The sequence below is a fragment of the Dermochelys coriacea genome, chromosome 22 (assembly GCF_009764565.3).
Source record: "Dermochelys coriacea isolate rDerCor1 chromosome 22, rDerCor1.pri.v4, whole genome shotgun sequence".
Classification (NCBI taxonomy): domain Eukaryota; kingdom Metazoa; phylum Chordata; order Testudines; family Dermochelyidae; genus Dermochelys; species Dermochelys coriacea.
Window position 1 is genome coordinate 2,375,810 of NC_050089.1, and position 19,754 is coordinate 2,395,563.

At 42.3% G+C, this 19,754-nt stretch overlaps 2 protein-coding genes across 2 annotated transcripts in view; one reads left to right on the forward strand and one right to left on the reverse strand.

Moving 5' to 3' along the window:
- PANX3 (pannexin 3) overlaps positions 1-4,009 on the reverse strand; it is a 24,720-nt gene extending 20,711 nt beyond the window's left edge. Inside the window, exon 1 of the mRNA XM_043500967.1 lies at positions 4,005-4,009. The gene's annotated coding sequence lies outside the window, so the exon portion shown is untranslated. The remainder of the gene's footprint in view (positions 1-4,004) is intronic.
- DDX25 (DEAD-box helicase 25) lies at positions 48-16,407 on the forward strand. Its single transcript, XM_038380399.2, has 6 exons — positions 48-66; positions 332-509; positions 1,656-1,893; positions 5,025-5,187; positions 9,585-9,773; positions 15,290-16,407. Exons 1-6 carry the CDS (start codon positions 48-50, stop codon positions 15,349-15,351), a joined length of 849 nt encoding a protein of 282 aa, XP_038236327.2. The 3' UTR covers positions 15,352-16,407.
- Positions 16,408-19,754: the final 3,347 nt, after the last annotated feature.

Here is a 19,754-nt window from a genome sequence, read left to right on the forward strand (position 1 = left end):
TAGAAGTATGTGTGATTCACTTTTCTCAGTAGATGTGGGAATAATCAATGTTAGTGTTGCTATCATGTAACATTTATATTCTAGAGACCCCAGTCAAGACAGAGGATCCCATTTTTACTCCTGAGGGAATTCTGTGCCAGAAATATAAAAATTCTACACAGTATTTTAAAATTCTACATATTTAATTTGTCAATAAATAAATGTGGAGGTTCCAGCATAGCAGTGGGCAGCACAGGCCGCTGACTGCATGTAGATGGGAGATCACCCTGCAGACTTCCCCCACTCCCACCCCCTTTGAGATAAAGGCTAATGTAACTTCTCCATCTCTCAGTTCCAAGAGGTACCAAGATTGAAGAACAGATAATAATTGGAACCCCAGGGACTGTCCTAGACTGGTGTTTCAAATTGAGGCTGCTGGATGTAAAGAAGATCTCTGTGTTTGTGCTGGATGAAGCGGATGTTATGATTGACACACAGGGCTTCTTAGACCAGAGTGTTCGCATTCAGAGGTAATACTCTAGTTAGCCATCTGAATGCTGAAGACAATAAATAGTGGTTTAGTTTTCAAAATTCTGTTTTAATTTGCAAATCAGTTTATATCTCTGAGTAATAGTTTTAGCTAAATCACCGCTGAAAAAACTCTACATAAAATACTGTCCTAGTCAGATGTACTTGAAGGGTAAACTAGAGAGAAGCCTCCTTAAAGCATGACTTAAAAAGTGGTTGAGTCTACCTTCCTTATTTATACACACTTCTTATGGAGGTGGCTTCAGATTTAGTACTTTCAGAGCATTTGGTCAAAAGGAAATTGGGGAAAAAAATTGGCTTCTCAAGCACCCTTGTTTAAAGTTGTGTGTTTAAAATCAGCCTGGAACCCTCCAAATTCTCTTACAGTTGAAAGAAAAGGAGTACTTGTGGCACCTTAGAGACTAACAAATTTATATTAATAAATTTATATTAATAAATTTATAAATAATTATTTATAAATAATAAATTTGTTAGTCTCTAAGGTGCCACAAGTACTCCTTTTCTTTTTGCGAATACAGACTAACACGGCTGCTACTCTGAAACCTGTCTTACAGTTGAGATGATGAATTCCTTTGAATGTTAAAGGAAAGAGTTCTGGAAATTTCCCATTTCATGAACCTTTGACTTGGAAGCCTACATGAGCACTACTGTTTTATCTGCTGTTCTTATAAACTTGATCTAAAATTAACATTGCTTTATGTGCATTATCAGTCCCCCCATCTCCCTCAGACTTGAGAGCCTGAGCTACAACCCATGCCACAGTTTCAAAGCAACGTTCACACCATTATTTTTAGTTTGCTAACATGAGCCCTGCACACAAGTCAGTGGACCCAGGCTGGGAGGCCTGCTGCCAGATGCAGTGTAGACATACCCTAAGAGCTTGTTAACATTACAGCAAGGCTGTTATAATCTGTTCTTTTGATCGATCTCTGCTTCTTCCATGTAACTTGATTGCATGGAAATATCAGTGTGATAAACCGCTCGTCGCCTTAGACAATCCCTGGATTCAATGGAAAAAATTCTTAATCATAAGGAAAGGAGTGTTGGCACAGGAATGTGAAGGTATTGTGGCTTGAGGCTGTTATCCGATGATAACACCGCACAATTTACTAGCCTTTCTCTTCTAGAACATTACCACAGGATTGTCAGATGCTCCTCTTCTCAGCAACCTTTGAGGATGCCGTGTTGCGGTTTGCTGAGCAGATCATCCCTGACCCCAACATAATTAAACTCTGCCGAGAGGAGATGACCTTGACCAATATCAGGCAGTACTACTTTTTGTGTGAGAATAAACAAGATAAATACAAGGCCCTGTGCAATATCTATGGGAGCATCACTGTTGGCCAAGCTATCATCTTCTGTCAGGTAAAGCTCTCCTGTTGCTGTTACTCATGCAGTAAAAGAGCCAGATTACTGTTTTCATAGAAATTAGTTAAAAAATGACCCGTCTTTCAATGCTGATATCAACAGAATAAGGAGTTTTCTTATGGGCAATGCAAGAGGGCTTTTATCAGTGGGATGTAATTTGAGGAATACTGCTCAATATGTGTTCCTGTACACTACAAACATCCTTCCTCCAGACTCCTACAACTCTGCCCACCATGACTCCTCTTACCTTTAAAGGATGTCTACACCAAGCTGGGAATTACTCCTCCAGCTGCAGGTAGACAGAATGCACTGTCTTTGAGCTAGGACACTAAAAGCACTGTGGCCGCAGCAGCTCAGGCTAGCTGCCCAGGTACAGTCCCATCTCAGATCTTGGGTACGTGCTCAGGTAGCTAGCCAACGCAGCCATCTGTGTTGCTCTGGCTACACTGCTATTTTTAGCATACTAGCTGAATCAAAGCTTGCACAGGTCTGTCTACCCGAGCAGGGATTTACATCGCCCAGCTGCAGTGTAGATGTACCCTGATGCTTTTCTGTATTCTGTACTCAAAAGATTATCAGGAGTCCCAGTTGCATCTTTGCTGGGTTCTTGTGTGACTTCTATATCAGTTTGCTGCATGCTTCGGTATGCAGCGGACTCTTTGGCATCACGTATCTCACTCTTGAGTATCTGGGATTTGTAGTGCCAAGATCCCATTGCATGCTAGAACATGAAACAATTCAATTGAGAGGTGCCGTGCATGGGCTCACCACAGAGGCCACTGGGCTCCTAAGCTTATAATTGAAGAGAGGGAAGCGGTGGCAGGCACCGGAGCCCAGAACCACGACAGGCTCTTCAGGCTTGCTTGGTGGCTGATCTGGGTCAGACCTTTTATAGAATGTTTGTTCAGTTTCACTCCTGACTGTAGTAATCTTTCAAAAATAGCATTATTTTACATCTCTCCCAGCAGTAGATGAAGCATATTACCCTGGATTCCACAAAGAAACTTACAATTAAGCTACATTATATAGCTGTTTTTTATTGGTACCCTGTTCTTTATTCTGAGCATATATATCCTAAACATGGTTTCTCACTGTATTTCATGTTTAGGGCCTTATGAAATTCATGGCCATGAAAAAGTGTCACAGAGCATGAAATCTGGCCTTTTGTGTGCTTTTGCCCTAAACTATACAGATTTCACAGGGGAGACTAGCGTTTCTCAAATTGGGGGTCCTGACCCAAAAGGGAGTTGTGGGGGGGGTCACAAGGTTATTTTAGGGCGGTCATGGTATTGCCACCCTTATTTCTGTGCTGCCTTTGGAGCCGAGCAGCTGGAGAGCGGTGGCTGTTGGCCAGGTGGCCCAGCTCTGAAGGCAGCGCCCTGCCAGCAGCAGACCAGAAGTAAGGGTGGCAATACCATACCATGCCATCCTTACTTCCATACTGCTGCTGCCACTGGTGGCGGCTCAGCCTTCAGAACTGGGCTCCCAGCCGGCAGCTACCACGCTTTAGCTGTCCAGCTCTGAAGGCAGTGCCACCACCAACAGCAGTGCAGAAGTAAGTGTAGCAGTAGCACAACCCCCCTGCAATAACCTTGCAAACCCCCCCCCCCACACACACCCTTCCTTTTTGGGTTAGGCCCCCTACAATTACAACACTATGAAATTTCAGATTTAAATAGTTGAAATAGTGGAATTTATGACTCTTAAAATCCTATGACCATGAAATTGCCCAAAATGGGCCATGAATTTGGTAGGGCCCTATTCGTGTTCTTACTCTAGGATCCAGCAGGCCATGTGCACTTACTCTCAAAGTTCTCTGGTTTAGAGCAATCAACTGAACTTCACCCTTTGTGTTCATGAACATTGGGAATGCTGAGTCACTTGCTCTGTCAGACTACACTGTCCCAGCCTGTGTTCTGAAAGGACTGGATGAACTGTCATTAGCCTCTCTAGTTTCCTGCCCCTTACTACATTTGGTGCCAATTGACTTTTCCCACCCTGGCTCTCTGCCAACACGCATGTTATTACATTAGGTATACTGAGAGGTTACAGATAAGTCAGAGCTCCCCAGCAGGATTCCGTTACACCAATTGCTCTGTCTATTTCACCTGCTGTTGTTGGCCCAATTTGTTGTCCTTTTGGAGTCCTGACCTATATTGTGTTGTCAGGAAACCTATCAGCTCCTAACCAGTTTCTTCCTCCAGGCTCCTGTGTAAGACTGTCTGCGCCCAACTCTCACAGCAGATCCCAGAGAAAATCTTTCCCTCCCTGTTTTTGGTGAAAGGGGAAGAGACTAGAAAACCGGCTGGAAACCTGCATAAAAGAATTAAAGGAAACAGAAATGAGGCTTTTAATCTTTGTGTTTTCTAAATTCAACTACTTAATGTTGTAGTATTTAAAAGAAAAGAACATCAACCCTTGTGTTGGGCAATTTTGATGATCAAACACTTCAGGTTGTTTAAATATAATACAGTGACGTGTGTGTGTGCGTGTGTGCGCGCGCACACACGTACACAAGAATCCAAGACACAATTTCTTTATTGGAATTTTAGTTCTCTAATCTACTGTATTTAAAGGCGAGGGTTCAGAATTTCACAGTATTAACCACTTAGCACCAACTGAATACATCCTGTTTAAGTGGAATTCATGCTAGTTCTGTCTTTGCTAAACAGTAGGCCATTACCATTCCCTTGTATTCAGCCAAATCTTTCCTGAAGCCATCCTAATTCAATTTGTCTCCGTTTGGTCTATAGACATGGTCCATAGCTTTAACTAATTTTTTGTTTTCCAGCTGGTTTCAGCGTAACCACTTTTGCTCTTTTTAGGAACAGAAATAGCCTTAGAGCAAAATCCATGGACATCTCCCTGTATCCAGTATTTCTCAAATAGCGGGGCCTGAGTGAGCTCCCAGAAAAATTGACGGTGTGCTAGTGGGACTTGGACTGTGAGCCTGCAGGTTCTGCCTGTGAAGAGCCAGCCAGACGCTCCTCTGAAATGCCATAAGGAAAAGGAATAACGAATTTTAGGGAATACATAAGATGGTTGCAAGTGATTTTGAAAGGGGAGGGAATATGTTTAAACCCAAGGAGATTTTATCTCATGTACTTGCTTCCTGCATTTGTTTTTAGACTCGTAGAAATGCCAAATGGTTATCGCTGGAACTGACTCAGGATGGGCACAAAGTGTCTGTCTTGAGTGGGGAGCTGACAGTTGAGGAACGGGCAGCTGTAATCCAAAGGTTTCGTGATGGAAAAGAGAAGGTCCTTATCACAACTAATGTCTGTGCTAGAGGTATTGTCTTTAGCTAATCCATTTGTTTCTCAACGTATTACAGTACTGAGAGCTTTGTTTTTCCAGATGGGGGGCGCACAGGGCATGCAAGCTTCTTATTGTTCCTGCATTACGTAATCCTTTCGTGCTTCCCGCCTCCACCACGCACACCGAAAACCCACTATGGAGTGCAGAAGATTATGACAGCTGCTTGGAATCCTGTAATCTCCCATATCGAGACCTCCTCATAAGCTTTTCTGCTATACTGTTGTCACACACAGTGTTGGAGTTCAATGGTCAATTTGTGGGGTTTTGTGGATTTCTAGATATAAATTCAAGGAATGTTTGGCAGAGCAAATGCTGATTCCTACAGCTTGCAGAAATAATACCAGACTGATTTCTTATTCCAGCCAGCTCAAGTTAAGAATTGTAATTGTGTATAACCCTTTGTATACAGCTCGTTGCCTGCTTCTCAGGATGGTGTTGCTTGTAGTGACTTTGAAGCCTTCTCTACGCTAGCACACACTTTATAGCCATAATTCACAGCTGGTACCACTCAGTGGTATAAACACCTGAGTCCTGTTTACACTACAGCTTCCACCAATGGTGAATTACAGTTGTGAAATTGCTAATGTAAAGACAGTCAAAATCGGCATATTTTCGTTTTCACCCACTGATCATGTGTTTCACTGACTATTCAAAAGTACCCAATATTGGTTGACAGGACTGTCTTTGGAAGATACTATAGAGTAATGTTGTAGTCTTGTCAGTCCCAGTATATTAGAGACAAGGCTGGTGAAATAATCTTAGTAGACCAACTTCTATTGGTGAGAGAGACAAGCTTTTGAGCGACACAGAGCTCTTCTTCAGGTCTGTGAAAGTACTAAGAGGATACTGACAGATACAGGGATTCCAAAGCATCTTACTGAACTCATCAAAACTGTCTACTCTCAACAACAGACCACAGCATGAACAACAGGTGACAGCGAGTGGTTTTCTACTGGGCAGGGTGTGAAACAAGATGTATTCTGTCCCTAAGTCTTTTCAACACGTAGCAGAATTTATTAGGAGACAAACCCTGGAAGGTTTTGATAAAGCAGAAGGAGCTGGGATTTCCTCCTAACTGATCTTAGACACGCTGATGATATGACTGTGACAGTCAGTGACCTAAGATCAATCTTTAAGAACATATTAGGGAACATTTATCTTATTTTCTCAGATCCTGAATAGTAAGTACGCTGTGCATTCATCCATCATGAAATGACCCCTAGCATTCTCCTATCGCTCCAAGACTCCACATACATCTATCTTGCATTGGAAGCCTGATGGAGGAAATGCCATCAAGAGTTGGAAGAGTTTAAATCAGGGAGTTAACCAATGGCGGCCACAAACCAGAGGGAAGGAAGCAGGAAACCATCCTCTGAACTTTCATGGCAGAACAAAGGCAAAGTGCCAGTCAATGTGTGGTGCTGGATGGTGAGACTCCCAGGTCAGAAGGTGCAACAGATTATACTAGGGAGGAGGTTCCGGCCATTAAGAGTACAAGTTAGTTATGATGATGCTGTACCAAATCCTCAAGGTAGTACAGTGCCTGATGTTTGCTGAAGGAAAAGTTACCTGGACCTTTTGTAAACAGAATATCAGAGTAGGCATGTAAAATGTGAAGAGCGCATAGGCTCTGACTTCCTCTCTACCTGGAGGGTACTAGAACCCTGCCCCCCCCCACTTCAGGCCCATGCTCCCACCCCCCTCACTTCCCCCAAGATCCCACCTCCGCTCTGTCTCATCCCACCCCTGGTCTGAGTCCTCTCCCGAGCGCGCCCCATCCCTGCTCCTCCCCTCCCTCCCAGCACCACCTGCATGCTGCAGAACAGCTGATCGCAGTGTGCAGGAGGCACTGGGAGGGAGGGGGGAGGAGTTGATCAGCAGGGCTTCCAGGGGGGAGGGAGGAGCTTTGCTGCCAGTGAGTGCTAAGTATCTACTAATTTTTTTCTGTGGGTGCTCCAGTCCTGGAGCACCCATAGAGGAGTATGTATGAAGGGATGCTCATCATTGTGACCAAAGAATTGTAAAGATGTAAGATAGATATGGTTTTAACTAGGGAAGATTACATTCTGTGATGGACAAACCCAGATGTGGAAGGCAAGAGAGCAAGATCTAGCTGCTCTGGTTGTGTAGACCAGTGCTTCTAAAGCTATCTGATGTGGGGGACTGGCAATTTTTTTTCCCAATGTGCGCGTGGACTGGCAGCCGATGGTTCGCGGACCCCACTTTGAGTAGCACTGGTGTAGATGACCCTATGTAGAGAGTTGTATGCCCATTAGTATTTAGAGTATAGGGTGATGTAATGGGAGTAAATGGTTCATTTTTAGGAATGTAGAAATACAATATGCGGTGTAAGGAAATCACAGAGAGAGGTTGGGTACATGTGTGGCGGATGGAACTAATTGTTAGTGGAACCCTAGCTCTGTATATCCTGACCATCTAGACTTTAAAACTACAGTGTTCAGCTGAGGTTTTCTTTGTTTAAGGAAGATGTTTTCAACCTTAGCTGTCTTAATTTTTGTTTGGGATTTTCTTGGTGGTTCTCAATCTTGATGAATAGCACAATTGTAATGTATCTAAAATATCATGTTGATGCTTGTTTTTATGAAGTTCAAATATTCCTCTAGTCTTTCTGGTGCATAACTGTTTCTCTGAAGACTCTAAACTTATGAACTTCACTGCATAATTTGTTGCATTAAAATTTGTATGGATTTTCCTATCCCTGAACAGCTTCCTCCCTCCAGAGATTTACAAGATTTGCCAAATTCATGAGCCAAGTTTCTAAGATCCTTGAAGCAAGCAAAGTTTTGTAGTTCTGCTTATATTTTGCACAGATCCCAGAGGTGTTAATTTTCAGATACAACTCAAATTATTCACCTCATTAGGGGAAGGAAAAACTTATTTGAACATTGAGGACAAATCCTAAGAAAAAAGCCCCAAACTTGCTGTTTCTAGACCAAGTGATTTGTGAAATACACATCTTTAAAGTTAGATTGCTTGAAGAATGAAAAGCTCACTTGTTTGTTTCATATCCCCAAAATGTCAAATTAACTCAAACTTTAAAAAAATTTGAGAGACACAGACAGTTTCAGTAAAAATTAGAGTGGGGAGGTGCAATATGGGGGCTTATAATGGGAACTGTCCTACAACTTCAACTATAAAAAAAAAAAACAAAAAAAGGAGTCTGGTGGCTTAAAAGAGGAGGAGGAATCTTAAAGACTAACAGATTTAGTTGGGCATAAGCTTTCATGGGAAGCTTTTCACTTCTTCAAATGTGGGGTTTTTTACCCACAAAAGCTTATGCCCAACTAAATCTGTTAGTCTTTAAGGTGCCACCGGACTCCTCATTGTTTTTGTGGATGCAGACTCATACAGTGGCTACTCTGAAACTTTAACTATGGAGTCAGAAAAGAAGCATCACTAAACTGGCACTAAGGGTAGAGTATGGAAATATTACCTGGTCCCACAGCAAGCAGGAAGATCACTCCACCGGCTCAGCGTATCCCAGTCACGTGCAGAGCCATTCTTTCCATAAGGGTATCAGTGTCTGTACAGTCTATAGTGCCTTTGGTGGGTAAAGTGAGAGAGCCTCAATTGGTGTTTGCATTGCATCACCTTCGAGTCCAGACCAAGCTGGCTACTTTCATTGTGTGATATCCGCTTATTAATAAGAAAATCACATTTCCTTCTTGAATAAGAGCTTGTTAAATTTTTCTGGTCCCCAAACGTATGTGAGTATTGGCCAATATTTTTTTCAAACCTTTGTCTTTGTCTACCCTTCTCCCCGCCTCCCCCCAAATTTCCCACTGTAGCTACTTCTGGTGCAGCTCCCTGGTGATAGTAATGGTGGAAGCTCTAGTATGGGTAAGATAATCTTGGCCAGCCACTATCTTGTTTAGACCTGTCCAGAGCGGAGTTAACAAATGCTGGTAGTCATTGGAAGCAGTCAACTGTCAACAGCTAAGCTGAACCAGTGGTAGCAACAGTGAGAAATTTTAGGCAAGGGTTAATGTAGACATAACCTGAGGATCCATGTCTTCTCAAATACAAAAGGTTCTTCTCACACTCTGGGGGTTACCACTTCTCTTCACCCCATTTTTCAAGGTAACTTACTTAGGATTTTCAGAACACATTTGAAGTGAGCATATGAATTGGGTAGCCCCCTCCCAGCTGAGTGTCCTTAGCCAACTGTAATAGCTACTCTTGGTTCTCTGTGAAGTACTGAGATAACTACATTAGGCAGAAATAAAACTGGATACATTGGTACTATTGTTAATGGGTTTTAATGGCCATGGCCTATTTAAGGTGCAATGGCAGGTGCCTTAGGAGTTCACCAGTGAATTCGTTTCTCTCTCTCTCTCATCCTTTCTTAGGTATTGATGTGAAACAGGTCACAATTGTTGTGAATTTTAAACTCCCGGCAAACCAGTTGCGGTGTCCAGACTTTGAGACCTACCTACACCGCATAGGGCGAACAGGTCGTTTTGGGAAAAAGGGCCTAGCCTTCAACATGGTGGAAAGACACAACTTACCACTGCTACAAAGCATTGAAGAGCACTTCAGTGAGTACAGTATCCCCATCAGATCTGCACTGTATGTATAAAACTTGCAGAAGTTGGCCGTAGTAGGAAAGGGCAAATCACTGATACCAGAATTAACTGTGTTGTGTTACACGTACACAACTGTGGTAAAAGTACATTAGTGAAGGTTGCAAAGTCAAGCACGCAAAAATGAAGAAATCCAAAATTAGGGTTGCCTGTGGACCTTAGTCTCTTTGTGCATATGCATTATGATAGTTTTTAATTACACAATTACATACATTTTTACCACAGGACTCTTCCTCATTCAGTGCACAGGTTAGATGGCATTTGTTTAATGAGCAGCTGTTCAGTGTTTTCTCTGTGTTCAGTGTGTGGCCCCAGGCTTTACTGTACGCTTGCTCTGAAGATGGAATTATTAATTTCCTCACTATAGCACCTGTATGCTGTACAAACATTTATTTATTTTCACGACTGCCTTGTGTGATGAATGGGTATTATCCCCATTTTATAAGTAGGGAACTGAGACAGAGAGATTAAGGTCAACGTATCTATTAATTTGGGGTGACCAACTTAGTATGCTTAGAGCCTGATTTTTTTTCTTTACATTATGTAGCACTTCATATGTTTGAAGCCCACTCCCCTTGACTTCAATTGCGTCTGTGAGTGATCAACCCTTCTGTAATCAGACCCCAGAGCAGTGAAACTCATCCTATGACTTGCGAGCTGCAAGTAGCTCTTTGTAACGCATAACGTTAAAACACTGATTTAATTATTAACCAATCAGAATGCTTTTACTAGGTTATTAACCAATTAAGAAAAGGAGTACTTGTGGCACCTTAGAGACTAACAAATTTATTAGAGCATAAGCTTTCGTGAGCTACAGCTCACTTCATCGGATGCATTTGGTGGAAAAAACAGAGGAAAGATTTATATACACACACACAGAGAACATGAAACAATGGGTTTATCATACACACTGTAAGGAGAGTGATCACTTAAGATAAGCCATCACCAACAGCAGGGGGGGGAAGGAGGAAAACCTTTCATGGTGACAAGCAGGTAGGCTAATATCTTAAGTGATCACTCTCCTTACAGTGTGTATGATAAACCCATTGTTTCATGTTCTCTGTGTGTGTGTATATAAATCTTTCCTCTGTTTTTTCCACCAAATGCATCCGATGAAGTGAGCTGTAGCTCACGAAAGCTTATGCTCTAATAAATTTGTTAGTCTCTAAGGTGCCACAAGTACTCCTTTTCTTTTTGCGAATACAGACTAACACGGCTGCTACTCTGTAACCAATTAAGTTGTCAACTTGCACTGTTAACTTATTTGCTGTCAGAATAATATATATAACTCTTTCCCCTGTATTTCATACTGTTTAAATAGGAATAACACTACAGTAAATGATGCAATGAACTTGCACTAATGTGGCTCCTTTGGATAATGTTGATTGCTAATTTGACTCCTGAACCACTGAGGTCTGAGTGTCACTGCCCTAGAGGCTCAGATCAGGCACCCAGAAAGTGAGGAACACACAGAGTATGTGTAAACCACAGGCAACCTTAATTCTGGCAATTCCTAACTTTTCAGTGCTTAACTTTTGCTGCCTTAATATCCTTTTTAATGCAGGTTTTTGTGTAATTTCCTGGGGTTTTTAAAAAAGGAAACAAAAACAAATTCCATCATGTGGAATCTTGGGTCCATTCTAGGCTCCGTTGTGTGCTCCAGTGGGCACAGTCTCTTCTGCCTATTCCTCCAAGCTTGATCCTGTCTGCCCCATCCTTTCAAGCCTTTCCCTTCCAAGTCCTGTCTCCTCTTCTAGTCTCATTCCTTGGGCTTCTCATCTCAGTACCAGTCCCTTGCATAGAAGTCCTAGTCTCACCCATCCCAGTTCCCAGTCCTCTTGCCCAGCGGGAGGGTCATTGAGATTTTAGGAGGGTGTCGTCCTATTAGGTGCCAGGCTCAGAGCTGCAATTGAAGGGAAAGTCCTGCTGAGCCTCAGCTGGAGCATGCCCAGCATGGACAGATTCTTGTTGTTAAAATTGCACATGCTCAGTAGACTTCTGCAAAGTGATTTTTCAGAGATGTAAAACTTGGCCAGATTTGGGTGGATTTTCATGGGGAGGGCAAAAGGCACATTCCCTAACACAAAGGCCATCCCCTTTCAGATTTCAAGTCCCTGGGCCAAAGCATAGGTGTGTTAAAGCTGTTCAAAGATAAGGGCACCAGAATTTTTTTTTTTAATGTGAGCAACAAGTATTTTCCCTAACTTTTTCCTGGAAACAGCTGAACTTTTTTGGCTGACATTTAAAAAACAATAACAGTAAAAAGTCGGCCTGAGGCAGACATCAGCCATGGAAAACTTCATCCCAAGTGGCTAGGCTACCGAAGTTACAAGCAATCGAAATAGGGTCTTATAATGGGAAGTGTTGTGCAACCTTAATAGGTGTTACTGCTAGCCCCTATTATAATTCTGTTAATACATACTGTTTAGAATGTATGAGGAGAGTGTGAGCAATACCATAGTAAATGAGAACACTTATTGTTTAGAACAAAAACAGGGACTAAACATGCTTCCCTTCCCCTCAGGACAGAGGTGCCCCTCTAGAGGGCACTTTCCCAGATTAGATTTACACATCTCAATCACTAGTGCTGACCCTGGCTCCCTCACCTGATGTAGAAAGCAAGCCAAGTGCTGAGGAGGTAGGGCAGGAAGTGTAATGAATTAGAAGGGACCTCAGAGGGTCATCCTGTGTTGCTGAGGATGGAACTGGGGAGGAAACATACAACTGTGTGTAGCCTTCTCCAGGTGAAAGAGAGGCTCTCCACTGAACATGTTTTGGGGGAAATTATAGTAAGGAAGGGGGGGGGAGCTAGAGTGGCTCTAAAATGTCAAGCCAAAGTAAGGATGACTCAGGAAGTGATGGGAGTAAAGTTGGATTGGGGAGAAAGAGCAGAACCCACATGGAATGTTATCAGCATGAGCTATTGCTTCAGTAAACACTAATAGTCAGCTACAGCTGGGAAAGGCAGCAGGTGCAGGATGAACTGGAGGTGCAAAGCGGATGGGAGTGGTACTAGTAAAAGACTCCACTGAAGAGGTGGAGGGGTCAGGGCTCCACCATCCTATGCCATCTGCTATTCAGTGTGCTGCTTTGTAACATTCCAGCTAAAGTTCTGTGTTCAGTTTTTTGGACTCCTCAACCAGAAGAGTTTGATAAACTGCAGAAAATTCAGGGATGGGCAACAAACTGCAGCATTAAAGGGTTCTTGTGAATGCCTAAGGGAGCCAGGTGTGTTCAGTTTGGAAGAGGGGAGAAGATAATGGAATTCTTCTAAAGGGACAGGGGGAAGTTATTTCAGGGGCTCAAATGAGGCAAGAATCTGAACAAAAGTCTCGGGAAATCCAATTTGCATATGAAGAATATATTCAAAGAATCAGCTGGGTGGGGGAATCCTCTACTTGGGCAATTTGAAGTGCTGCCACTGTGTTCACAAAGGAAGTTGGACTGAATGCTTGAGATGCTTATGCAGAACCAACCCAAGAATGAGTCATCCAACATCTCCACCACAATCTACAAGGGCCATTTCCAGCTTTGAGAGACAAACCTTATCCATGTTAAAGGGAAGAAGAGACTGTTTGCTGTAAGGGGGGGAGCGGTCTTCTGCCTGTGTACTGCCCACTAGGAATGTTCTCTCACTGTGCTTTGTTGCTCATCTGCTTGCTTAGCACAGCTTCTCAATGTGAATGATTAAAGCTGTTACTGTGGTTAGAACTCGTGACATGGCAAAGGGCAATTTCATCAAATGCTCATTTAACCTATTGGACATTTTCATACTGGGTTTGGATTGTTTGGTCCAAATGTATATTTTTGTGAGACAAGAAGCAAGAAAATGGTCCAAATTATTCCTGCCTTGTAAAAAGGCATTGAGTTTTCAGTAAGTGCTTGTATGTCCAAGTCTAGTCATGTGTGGATTTAGCAAAATGAGCCTTGCTGTTGATTTCTGTGGCATTAAAAGCTGAGTGGAATTAACGTAGGATAATCTGACTTTTCTTCTTTTAGCCGCTTTAATGCTGTAAACCTGGGCATAACTTTGAGATTGAGAAAACAGTCAATTATTTAACAAGAATAATGCTTAGTATGTGGAGCTCATTATTTTCTAAGTGTTTCCAAACATTCCCTAATCTCCACAACAGCCTATCGGAGTAGACAGGGTTGATGAGTCAAGGTAACCAGGGATGTGATTGGATCTTTCAATCTAACCCCATCTGCTGTTTTTAATTTGAGAAGCTCCCAATGTGCATCATGCTTGTATAGTAGCCTCATGTTGGCAGCTGCCTTAATCCCGTTTACATTGTGCTTCTCAAAGTTTATTTGACTATCGCTTGAAGCACTTTGACGGGAAATACTATACTGAACACTTAATCGGATATTTCCTTCCAAAAATAGGGGCATGTGTGTGCAACAAAATACACTGCAACGTTCTGCAGAATGGCTTCTAATCAGAATTGGTCCATACCCCTTTGGAGAATACAAACAGCATTTCTCATTCCAATTATTATAGCAGTATCTCAGTTCGGTAGATGGTGGTGACTGACATCCCTAAAGACTTCTTCTTTAAAGACTTTAAAGTCTTCTGTCCGCAAGACAATTGTAGCATGGACAGCAATAGCACAGCTCCCTCATGCACTTCTGCCGCTGTGCCATGTCCCAACGTAGAGGAACGATCTCCACAGGAAGTTCTACCTAGACTGCCAGCAGTTCCAATAGTTATGCTGGTGTTTGCATCAATGTTATTGACTTGGTTACTTACATACACATGCATAAATCTAATACAGAAGAATGTATAGTTGGTACAGACCCGGATGTGATTAGAAATATGCCTGAGTTATCAGTGTCTCGGTGAAATATATTGAGGGTCTCCATTTAATTACATGAGTTGAGTTAAAATAAGCAGAGCAAAAACCAAACACATTAAGGTGTTTGACTTTTTTTTTATAGCAGTCATAGGAACCAGGAAGCACCTAAAGTGACCAAGTTGCTGCACAGCAAACACCAGATTCACGGCTATGAACCACTGAGTCTGCTACAGCTGGCATAGCCATGCCACTTACCTGGAATCTGGGCCACCATCCATTATTCAGTCATTTCATAGAGTCTGTTCAATGGCAATTGCTGTAACTAAGCAGAAGTATTGTTTCAGGGGCACTATTAAGTGGATTCTACAGAAATTATTACAAATAGTGAACGTCAACATCTAAATTGTAATAACTAATTTAGAACATTTGACAGACACTACCAACTATGTTGTGCCATATTTCTCACCTTTTTGTGAAATATCCTACAGGTTCTAAAGATCTTTCTAAATCTACCACTCTCTGTAAAACAGCTTAAAAATCTAACCAACTCCTGCGTCCCCGCTGTGAGTGGCCCTACTAAATGTGTGCTCTGCTGCTGAAGCAGAGGGTGTGCTAGTTGAGTGCTGTTTGCAGACCAGAATGTAACTCTTTACTTGGTCTCATTTTTTTCCTTAGAGACCAAGATTAAGCAGTTGGACCCAGATGACATGGATGAGATTGAGAAGATTGAATATTAAATAAACCAGAGGTATTTGGAATCAAAGGGAGATTTTTCTTTAGCCTTAGACGTCAATATTTTTTCTGTTTAAAACATTGAAATAGTTTAAGTGAAACGTATTGCCATGTTTGGAAATGGTGATAGTCTGCCAGAGGATATTGTATGTTTATCATAAAGAATTTAGGAAAAGAAAAAGAAACTTATTCTCATGGCTTCAGAATGTTTCCTATTTTTCCCTTCTCATGGACTCCTGTGTGTCTCATTACCAAGATATTGGCAGGTTTACTAAAAAGCAAAGGAGGATATTCTCTCATCTGACCAAGTTTCCCTTTCCCACATCATTCCCAGGGTACATCTCCATCCAAAGTAGTGACTTAGTGAAGCAAGTTGTTCAGATGAATTAAACTACCAACATAAAACTGACATCCATATGATGACTGACACAAATCATGAATATTCCTAGCCATTGGATGGCAAGGGTTGCTTTCACACTCGTGGATGAGGCAACACTGGCTTTCCTGCAGAGGAATAATAAAGAAACAACACTTCCCATTTTAATCATCAGGCATCACCTCTACTCTCCTATGTTATATCAAGAATTAAAATAATACATGTGCTTGTTAACTTTCTTTCCACTAGATGGCAGCATTATTTCATAAACATATCCTGCCCTGTAGCTCTGAGCATCACAGGCTTTGCATTTAACTTGGCAAACTACATTTTCTTTTAGTTCAGAAATACTGTTTTGAGCCTGTAGTTAAAATCTTTTTAGCTGATCCAAGATTACCTCAGGACAGAGAGAAGTCAAACTTTCCTGAGCCACAGAAATCTCTCAACTCTGACCTACCTCTTAAAGACTCTGGACAGGAGATCAAGTCATCTTTAGAACTTTTTGAATGTTTCACTTAAACAGTATCTTTCAAAGATATTTGAACAATACAGTAGGTTTTTAGAACTATTCTCTCTATTAATTGTGTTACTGAAATATCTATCCACTGCTTTACCTGTTCTGCTCCTTGTTAGATATACCGACAGTGGAAAATAGGTGTATTAAATGGCTCATTTGTTCCTCAAAGTCAACTTCTTACTTTGTATTTATTTATTCTCAAATCAGTAATACAGGAGAAAACTCCGTGCAAGGGATGATCCAGTGGTTGGGAAGTAGCTTGGGACTCTAGATGTGAATTCAATTCCCTGCTCCACCACAGACATCTGTGAAACCTTGGGCAAACCACATAGCCTCTCCGTGCCTCCAATTCTCAATTTTAAAGTGACAGCAATTGTGGTGGTGTGATTTGCTCAGATACTACAGTAATGGGCTCTATAGAAGTACCTGAGATTGAGAATGGAGATGAGAAACTAGTTACTCTAGAGCCAGACATCATGCAAGCAGTTGCTGTGTATGGAGAACTTGCACAGCTCTATTCAGTGCACCTGAATCTTGACCTGCAGCACCTCTTTGTGTGTTTCTAATATGCCCATCACCATGATATGTGGCCTAAATTGTCTACAAAGATGCAAACTCTGCTCTTCTGTGGTCTGGCTGCTGTTGAGCCTGTTAGTCGGAGAGCTGTGGCAGTTATTTCTGAGAGAGGTCACCTGTCCATTCTTCTCTGCTGCATCATAGAGAGAGGCGTTTGTGGGGAAGAAGTGCAATGCCTAAAAGGCTATCAGGTTTATCTGAATAAGGAGTTCCACAGTCGCAGACCCTCTGCTGAAAATGGCCTGTCCCTGATCCCAGAACTTCTGTTTGTCATCCATAGCAACTCTGTACAGCATAACTGGTGTGGGAAAGACTGCTTGTAAACGATCAGAACCTTACACTGAATTTGCAATCAAATAGGGAGCTGTATAGTGAGCACAGAGCTCTGGTCCCTCACTCTTCATTCTGTCTGCAGCACACAGCACTAATTAGCTTCTAAAAGACCTGTACTTTCATCCTCAGACAAAGTGTGTTGCTATCATCCTTCGTGGAGATGAGAAATGTGCAGCTTGCAGCGGGTGGGTCCCTGTTCAACAGGAAATAGTGCAGATGCTAGGCTAATAGACAAGAGAAGGAGGCACTCCTTGCCATTGTAACAAAGTGTGTAGCATTTCTGATGGGTGTACATAGGATATAGCACTGGTAGGGTCGCCTGGGTTACTGAGCCCAGTCCCCTACTATCTCAGGAAACCCTGTCATATAATCCCCTTCATAAATTCATCAAACACCATCTTAAAACTAGATAGGTTTTTTGCCCCCAGTGCTCCTACTGGGAGGCTCTTCCAGAACCTCACTCCAAAACCCTTCTGATTTCTAGCCTAAATTAAACCATGGCCAGTTCATGCCCATTTGGTTTTGTGCCAACATTTTCCTTGAGCTTCAATAACTCTTCTCCCCCTTCCTGTATTTTACAGAGAGCAACCAGACCCGCCCCCCACCCCATAGCCATTCTTTTGTTAGGCTAAAAGACTCCAAGATTGTGTATTATGATATGAGGGCAGACACCTATCAGTAGAAGAGTGAGGTCAGTGTCCTAGCCAGCCACTTTTCATCTCTGGCATTGGGACTGATGTAGCATCTGCTGAACGAATGTACAACTAAGTGTCGTCGGAGCATTGCTGACATTGGAATATTTGCTAAACTAAAGGAGTTTGGTTTGAACTTTGTGGCCCTTCACAGGAGAGCTCTAGAGAGAGGAGCACAACTGTCCACTGAATTATTGGGACATGTTTGAGATGAACTAGCAAAGCCAGCTGTGTGCTACTCTCGCCACTCCTGTCTGTGTAGGAAGGCAGCATTTTGTGATCAGTGTTGAAAGCAGCTGTGAGATTTAAGCATAGATATTTCTCTCTCCAAGGCCATCCACTTCTACTGTCAAAGCTTTCTTTGCGCTATATCGTAGCCGAGATCTTACTTGTGAGGTCTAGGATGTTGGCTGAGGCCCGGCATTGCTGTAATGAACTATTCACTACCTTCTCTGATGGTGTCAACGAATGGTAGCGTGGAGGCGGACAGTAGTAGATGAGGTAACTGAGTCCTGTTGTACGGAAGGTGGATAGGATACTTGAAAGTGGCTGAAAGTTTGCCCTTTTAAAGAGAGCATGGATCTCCACATGCTCTTCGCTGGCTCTGCCTTGATCTCCTAGTGTCAGCTGTTGAGTTTAGGCTTCTAATAGTGCTTATTGCCTGCATCTCTGAGCAGTGCATAAAGTTAAAGTGCAGAAGCCTGTGAGTATTTTCTTACTACTCTGACTTTGGGTGTAGTTGGACATGGCACATTTTGTCATTTTTTCGGTGCTGTAGGAAGTTGATTTTTTGCAACTGGTATGCTCAAGGATGGGAAGAGGTGAAGGAAGTATGGATTGACTGGTTCACTTTTTTGTAGAGTTCTCTAGCTGATTGCGATTTTGGGGAGTTAAGCCAGTACGGTTCTTTACAGGCTCTGGTCTATGCCTGTTTGCATACGCTGCTATTGTTGCTGCAGATCAATTTTCAAAGCAGGTCTTGGCTTCACAGGTTGGAGTGCAAATACTTTATGTACTTCCTCTTTCCTTTTGTTGTATTAGGGAGAAGTGAGCTGTAGCTCATGAAAGCTTATGCTCATATAAATTTGTTAGTCTCTAAGGTGCCACAAGTCCTCCTTTTCTTTTTGCAGGTATACTGTTGAAGTCATCTAGCCAAGTATCAGCGACAGCAGCGAGGGTCAGGTGCCTTGTCCTTAGTGAATGCTTCTTTGAAAAACCTCAAGGCAAAAGTTTATGGAGGAAAAATAGAAGGTGTAGCGAGGAGATATTGAATACATATCCCATAGCTATTGGGATCATTTGATACATCTGTGTTGGTGTTTGCATGTCTTTCTTCCACTTTCAGGAATTTGCTGGTACTTAGAAGCTAAATTTCCTATGGAAGGTATCAAACACCTGCTGAGGAGAAGTATAGATGTTACCTTTATTTAAATGACCAGACAGGCTATCCCTTTTCTATAGCCCACTGTAGGAAGTGCATGCCAACCTTGGTTTCAGCCCATTTGACGTGTTTCATCCCTCCACGATCTTCAGACAAAAGCAGTAATAAAGTAGAATTAAAAATAATTACCAGGGAGTTGTGCTTCTGCTATCCTGCTGCCAAAGAGTTCCTTAAAATATATAACTTACTATTTTACTTTCAGGCTGAAGTATTTTTATTAGGTCAAAGTGTTGACAATGTTGTCATTCGCTGGATCTGCCAACACCCCCTACTTTGGTTCCCCCCCCCAAAAATCTGACCTGTATAGGCAGACAACTAGACTGGAGGTGTCTGGCACTGTATCAACACGGAATGAATCTGGGGAGATTTATGTTCGTGTTTCCAAAGCCCAGGGAAGCTCTGCAGTGACTGAGCTCACTAAAACAACTGTGTAAATGATCTCAGTCTGTTGTCAAAATGAAACTGGAACTGCA